The sequence below is a fragment of the Nerophis lumbriciformis genome, linkage group LG09 (genome assembly GCF_033978685.3).
Source record: "Nerophis lumbriciformis linkage group LG09, RoL_Nlum_v2.1, whole genome shotgun sequence".
NCBI lineage: Eukaryota > Metazoa > Chordata > Actinopteri > Syngnathiformes > Syngnathidae > Nerophis > Nerophis lumbriciformis.
The window spans coordinates 25,060,001-25,067,291 of NC_084556.2; the positions used below are offsets into that span (position 1 = coordinate 25,060,001).

Here is a 7,291-nt window from a genome sequence, read left to right on the forward strand (position 1 = left end):
CTTCACTTTAGTATTTGTTTTAATGGCTAATCTTTTATTGTTTTTTAATATTGGTTTGTACGGTAGCATTGAAAGATGTATTTAAATGAAAAGTGCGTAACAAATAAAATCAATTATTCCCTAATATTTCTAGCGGGCCTTGTTTGGTGTCCCACACTGTTCAGAGGTCCTTGAACGCCCCGTAAAATCACATCTCTCTCGCAATTCTCAATCATTCAGGCTAAGAGATCACAGTCTGTAGGTTCAATGTGCACAATTAAATAGCTTTGTTGCTCAGACAGCAATGTGTTAATCCATCCCATCCATCCATCCATTTGCTACCGCTTGTCCCTTCTGAGGTCGCGGGGGGGTGTTGGAGCCTATCTCAGCTGCATTCGGGCGGAAGACACCCTGGACAAGTTGCCACGTCATCGCAGGGCCAACACAGATAGACAGACAACATTCACACTCACATTCACACACCAGGGCCAATTTAGTCTTGCCAATCAACCTATCCCCAGGTGCATGTCTTTGGAGGTGGGAGTTAATATACGTTTAAATTGGAGTATGTTGTTTCTTGATAGGGAAAGTGTCATGTTTTCATGTCAGCATTTAAGCTAGCGAGCTAGCGCCATTCAGTTCTTGAGTTTATCAAAATGAAGTGATCAGCTTTGGGGTTTTTTCGATAATTTTAATTTCAAACAATAATACTGACTGTCGGACGTTTTACCTCGGTTATCATTATTACAATTTATTGTTACATCCCTACTTAGTATCAAGGCTTTTATATTGAATACGGCTGGAAAATAACTCATAGAACCAAATAAAGTTGGAGCATACTGTAATAGTCCAATCAAAGCTGAGAGTTTTAATGTTCCTGTTTCCAGAGTGTCACTGAATGCATCACGCTGCTCTGTAAGTCTAGCCATACATCTATCCATCCATTTCCTACCGCTTGTCCTGTTCGGGGTTGCGGGGGTGCTGCAGCCTATCTCAGCTGCATTCTAGTCATACAATCAAGAGTAAAACGTAGTAATGCAACACTACACAAAATTACCCGGTTAGGTTTGGTTTAATACTTGAGTGTCATGATTCAATATTTTTTCTGAAATTTTTCGTGCCTTCTTGTCCTGAAAACACGGTGTTCTGTGGAGCCCGCCAGGAATTTGTGCAACTGCATAGTGTTGCCGAAAGAGACACTCAACTGCACGACTGGGCAAGGAGGACTAGTCGAGTGCAGATCCTCTTAATCAGAAGTTGTTGAAAATTGATTCAGAGGAGTAGCAAACAAACCACGGTTTATTGTGGACTGGTCTTTACCGTAGCTAAAACTACTCTTTCTGTGGTCCAACGGTTCAATACAGATGTACTGTTGCACCCCTATGGTAATACGACACCTACTGGATATCTTCCGTAGTTTTGTACAGAGGATGTGTTTGATTGCCAACTTTTATAAATAAGGTGAGAATCATTCAAGAAAGAAGTCACTGCAAAGTATTGAAGCAGCTCCTCTCCTTCCTCGCCGCTCACTGAATTTCCAATGCACGTAAAAGTTATCCATTTTCCATTGTTTTCTCAGTGTAACACAAGTGGTCTGTGTAATATTATGTGTGCCTGTAACGGATTCATTGGATTTGTATTGCTTCCTATCGGGAAAATGGTTTTGGTTTCCTATACGGACCCATTGGTTTAAAGGGTAACTGCACTTATTTTGGAATTTTGCTTATAATTCATAATCTTTATGAAAGACAAGAACACATGTCTTATTTTTATGGATTCTAATTTGTAAACAAATGTAAATAAAAGTCTGCTTACAATGAAGTCGATTGGAGCCATGAAGTCATGACATCGTTGCATCTATTCCGACTATAAAACCCAATAAAAAAAACATCCAAAAAGCGCCAACAACACTTGTGACCTGAATACTAACAAAGTATTAGCGATATTGTTATTATAAGCACTAACCTTAAGGACCTATTTTTAGCATTGATCAAGAGAGGTAACTACCTTATGCTGCTGTATTGACATCATCAGCTGGTGAGCTGCTTTCTCGCCTCTGAGCTCGTGAAAGTTCATTCTAGATTATAAATCATGCCTCTCACCTTGATAATAGAAGGTTGTGACCATACATCGAGAAGATGATACACTTTGGCAGCCAACTTAGACACGGAAATGTCAAAAAAGACCTGAAAAGACGCTTGGTTCCACACAACTTTTTTCTTCGCAAGGATAATGAGTCATTTTTCATCTGAACGGGAACATATCAACATCCTATTAGTCAGCATACAAGTGAGAGCAAACATTGTACACTGAGTGAGACTTTATTATTTTTCTTGGCTCTCATAAAGTGTGCTATTTCACAAACGTGATGCGTTTGTGAAATGAATGTGCTGCCGTATGCTTAAAATGAGCAAAACACATAAATATCACATGTTATTATGAATGTACCTGTTACTACATTACATATATACTTACAGTGTATATAAAACTTTGATAGAAGTGTTTGGATGTTTTAAGCGCTTTATAGGCAAAATACAGCGATTCTTACAGGCTCCATTGAAGCGGACTTTAGCTAACATTTATTTACAAGTTACAGCAGGGGTGCCCAAAGGTTTTTCCTCCAAGGGCCAAAGTAAAAATGTGTCAAAGGTCCGTGGGCCAAACAGCCAATTTTAACATGCAACTCAACGAGTGACGAATTTAACCTCATACCAGCAATCATTCATTATAAGGTAGAAGAGATTGTCGCAATTGTGTACCTAATTCAGTTAGAATATACAGGAGTTGTATAGGCTATGTACATTTTTTACCTAAAAAAATTCAAAAAAGGTATTTTCTGCAGAATTTTGCCATTTCTATGTGTTATTCTATAACCAGTTCCTCCTAGATATTTTCTCTAAATTATTTCAAAAATCTATAGATTTTACAGTAAAAGAACTTGCAGCCCTGTTACCAGAAATTTTAACTTACGGTGGTTTATACACCAAACTACTGTAAATTGAAAAACTGTGCCTCTGTTGTTTTATGTTAAATTGTGGTGACTCAGCTGGCATTTTTAACCGTAAAATCTATGGCATTTTTTTACAGTGATTTGTATATATTGAAGAAAAGTACCACTGTTATTTTTACTGCAAAATTCTGCCGACTGAGTTGCTACTTTTTTTTTTTAACCGTCAAATCTACATTCCCTGTTTTACAGTTCAGTACCGATATTGACACAAATTGTTGGATATGAATTCAACCCATAATCAACCATGCATCACTATAGCTCTTGTCTCAAAGTAGATGTACTGTCACAACCTGTCACATCACGCCGTGACTTATTTAGAGTTTTTTGGTGTTTTCCTGTGTGTAGTGTTTTAATTATTGTCCTGCGCTCCTATTTTGTTGTTGATTGTCATGTCATGTACGGTTGTACTTTGTGGACGCCGTCTGCTGCTCCACACGCTGTAAGTCTTTGCTGTCGTCCAGCACTCTGTTTTTATTTACTTTGCAGCCAGTTCAGTTTTAGCTTCGTTTTGCATAGCCATCCCTAAGCTTCGATGCCTTTTCTTAGTGGCACTTGCCTTTTGTTTATTTTTGGTTTAAGCATTAGATACCTTTTTAACTGCACGCTGCCTCCCGCTGTTGTCTGCATATTGTGATCACGACAAACCACGTTTCCGACATCTACAAAGCAATTAGCCTCCTGCTGCCACCTACTGATATGGAAGAGTATTACACGGTTACTCTGTCGAGCTCTAGACAGTACAGACACTAGTGTTGTAATGATACCAATATTTTGGTATCGGTACCAGTACTAAAATTATTTCGATACTTTTCTAAATAAAGGGGACCACAAAAAAATTGCATTATTGGCTATATTTTAACAAAAAATCTTAGGGTACATTAAACATATATTTCTTATTGCAGTGAAGTCCTTAAATAAAATAGTGAACATACTAGACAACTTGTCTTTTAGTAGTAAATACACAAACAAAGGCTCCTAAATAGTCTGCCGACGTATGCAGTAACATATTGTATCATTTATCATTCTATTACTTTGTCTACATTATTAAGGACAAGTGGTAGAAAATGTATTATTAATCTACTTGTTCATTTACTGTTAATATCTGCTTACTTTCTCTTTCAACATGTTCTATCAACACTTCTGTTAAAATGTAATAATCACTTATTCTTCTCTGGTTTGATACTTTACATTACTTTTGGATGATACCACACATTTAGGTATTGATTCGATACCAAGTAGTTACATGATCAGGGACGTATTTCCTGAGTTTATAAACATAATATACATTTAAAAAAACAAAAGAAGATGTTGTGAGGCCAAAAAATATTGACGTAATCATAGTAGTATCGATTAAATACGTGCCTGTATTTGATGTCAAGTGATACAGAGGATGTCGGGTATCGATCCACCCATGGCGTTTGTTTACATTTTGATGCTGGTGAGCTACGGCGTGTAGTGAAGCATGTTTAGCTATTCCTCGTCCTGCAGTGATGATACTTTATTTGTCGCCATGGAGGCGAGGATTAGTGATTTAGAAGTAGCTAAAACACTGCCGACGGCGGATGGACGTTAGCTGCTAGCTAGCTAGCCATGTGTTAAAGCACCTCTTCCTGAGGGCGTTTCAGTGTTATAACTTCACCTTTATCGTTAGTTTTCAAGCCAAAATGCGTCCGTTCTTCCCTTTCTGTCTAAACACTGTGTCTGTTTGTAAGGTACTCTGTGATTGTGTGCCGCCCAACATGCTTGTCTGCTTGTAAAACCAGCAATGTCACGACGTGACGACGACGCGGGCAGAGGGGGGGGGGTGCGGGACCAGTACATTTCAGAGGTGATATAGTACCGAAAATAATTACCGTATTTTTCGGAGTATAAATCGCACCGGAGTATAAATCGCACCTGCCGAAAATGCATAATAAAAAAGGAAAAAAACATATAGAAATCGCACTGGAGCCTGGCCAAACTATTAAAAAAACTGCGACTTATAGTCCGAAAAATACGGTAATTAGTACCGCGGTACTATACCAATACCGTACAACCCTAACAGACACTCAACAACGGCACATTTGCGGATTATAATTACTGGTTTGCAAAAAATATTTTTAACCCAATTAGGTGAAATTACATAATCTCCCACGGCACACCAGACAATATCTCACCTTACACTAGTGTGCCGCGGCACAGTGGTTGAAAAACACTGTATTAAACTACAGGTACATTTGGCATTTCTGAATTAGAGTGCATGGAAGAAAAAAAAGACAAACATATTGTGTCATTGTCTTCCAAAAGGATTGCGAACGATAGGCAAAATTCCACCCCCCCCCCCCCCACCCCAAAAAAAAGTGCAGTTCCCCTTTAATAACGAGGAACAACGTGCATTTCTAAATCCACGTTGCGGACGTCCTGTGGCAGAAACTGAAAGTGAGCACGCTATTTGCCACGCTGTGCTGCAGTCACAAAGTCAATGTCAAATTGCATTCGGTCGCAGCTTTACAGCAGTGAGCATTTAAGCTTATCTGGCTCGCCGTGAAACCACACGCACTCGCTCTCTCTTTCTTTCGCGCGCACACACACACACACACACACACACACACACACACACACACACACACACACACACACACACACACACGCAGTGGATTAAGCAAGGAAACAAAGTAGAGCGATATCGCTTGCATGCACTGGAGAGGAAAAGTAGACGAGCCCTTTATTTACCTTGAGCGTTTCGTCGTGGGGTCTCTCATCACCATACATTCTCTTATCTCTCCAAATTTGCTAAAATAGTCTCGAAGGCTGTCTGTGGACACAGGAAACACATGGGGGTCATAATAATAAAACACACCAAACAAAACACAAAAAAACACGACAGCATTACCGCGTTGCGCATAGGGGTCGAATAGAGGACTTGAGATGGACGAAGATCGGGAATAACGTGTGTCACACACACACACACACACACACACACACACACACACACACACCAGCTGAGACATCCCATAGTGAACACACACACACATTCGCACACAAGCGCCAGTCAGCAAACAGCCGCACGTCCATGCAAACAGAAAGAGGAAGAAATAGACGACTATGACGGTCTCACCTGGTGAGGTTTGCCAGCTGAGACCACCGATAAACATTTTACTGTAAGGGGGAAACACAACACAAGTCAGTCCAGATGTCAGTTCGGCCATTTTGACGACTAACTACTTCTGAAAGCGACCTTAAAGGATAAAGCGAGACTGTAATAATAGTCTCGCTCGGTGTATAAAAAACACAGAGGGGGGAGGAAGGAGGACACTCTCGCTGTGTAAAAACTGCCCCCCCCTCGAAAAGGCACGAAGTGCGTACTATGTCGGACGAATCCATCCGGCACGCCAGTCCAAGTCCCCTTCCAAGATGTTGCACTAAAAAAAAAAAAAACACGAAGCTTGAACAAATGTTCTTACCCGGGGTCATGGTGTGAGTCATTTAGGTTTCCGGATGTGGCTTGACTCCCGTCTCCTTCCATAGCTATTCCAAAAAAACTATCGGCTGGGACTACCGTGAGAGTGAGAGACACAGTGCCAGGCAGGAGATATGCAAAGCCCCGCTATGAGAATATTACTGAGCCGGGAACGACAGCGTCACACGTGGGATCAGCTCAGCCCCCTGTTCCCTCCTCCCTCCTCCCTCCTCCCTCTCTCCACGCACAACCAGCTACCTTGGATCACGAGGGGGCGGGGCCAAGAGCTGTCACCGAACCAATCCAATTGACGTCAGTTTGGGAAATCTGGAAAGCCAGTCTCCTATTTGTCATTTTATTGTTGAACATTTCAAAAAGGAGAAAAGGCAAAAAAAAAAAAAAAAAAAAAAAAGTTTTTTTTTTTTTAAATATTCAACTAATTGTTTAGTTTAAAAGTTAGTGTGCTGTAATTTTAACGTGTTCTTTTAAATATCTTATACCGTCCTCCTTTGCTAAAATTTTGAAAATATAAAAATAAAACACTTTTAAAATGTGAACTGTATATCTGTTTTTCAGCTGTGGTCCGTACTCAGTTCTGATGTACTTTTCCACCACCTGGCAGTAATGACAATATTAAACAAACAGAAGAAATCTGGAGCTAAAGTCATTGAGAAGTTTTGTAAGCGCAAAAATTATGACTAATGTGGTCAATCTGTATTTTTATTTACACTTTGGCGAAGTTGGTAGAGTGGCCGTGCCAGCAATCGGAGGGTTTCTGGTTACTGGGGTTCAATTCCCACCTTCTACCATCCTAGTCACGTCCGTTGTGTCCTTGGGCAAGACACTTCACCCCTTGCTCCTGA

At 40.3% G+C, this 7,291-nt stretch overlaps 1 protein-coding gene across 7 annotated transcripts in view; it reads right to left on the reverse strand.

The window, feature by feature from the left end:
• msi2b (musashi RNA-binding protein 2b) overlaps positions 1–6,631 on the reverse strand; it is a 626,013-nt gene extending 619,382 nt beyond the window's left edge. For 6 of the 7 annotated variants that reach the window (XM_061962104.1, XM_061962107.1, XM_061962103.1 and 3 more), the window contains exons 1-3: positions 6,433–6,631; positions 6,087–6,127; positions 5,702–5,783 (exon numbers count right to left, since the gene is read on the reverse strand). In XM_061962104.1, coding sequence (XP_061818088.1) covers positions 5,702–5,783; positions 6,087–6,127; positions 6,433–6,494 — 185 coding nt within the window. In that variant the 5' untranslated portion in view covers positions 6,495–6,631. Of the gene's footprint in view, positions 1–5,701; positions 5,784–5,861; positions 5,946–6,086; positions 6,128–6,432 lie in introns of those variants that run through there. The other variant, XM_061962105.1, reaches the window with a different exon arrangement.
• Positions 6,632–7,291: the final 660 nt, after the last annotated feature.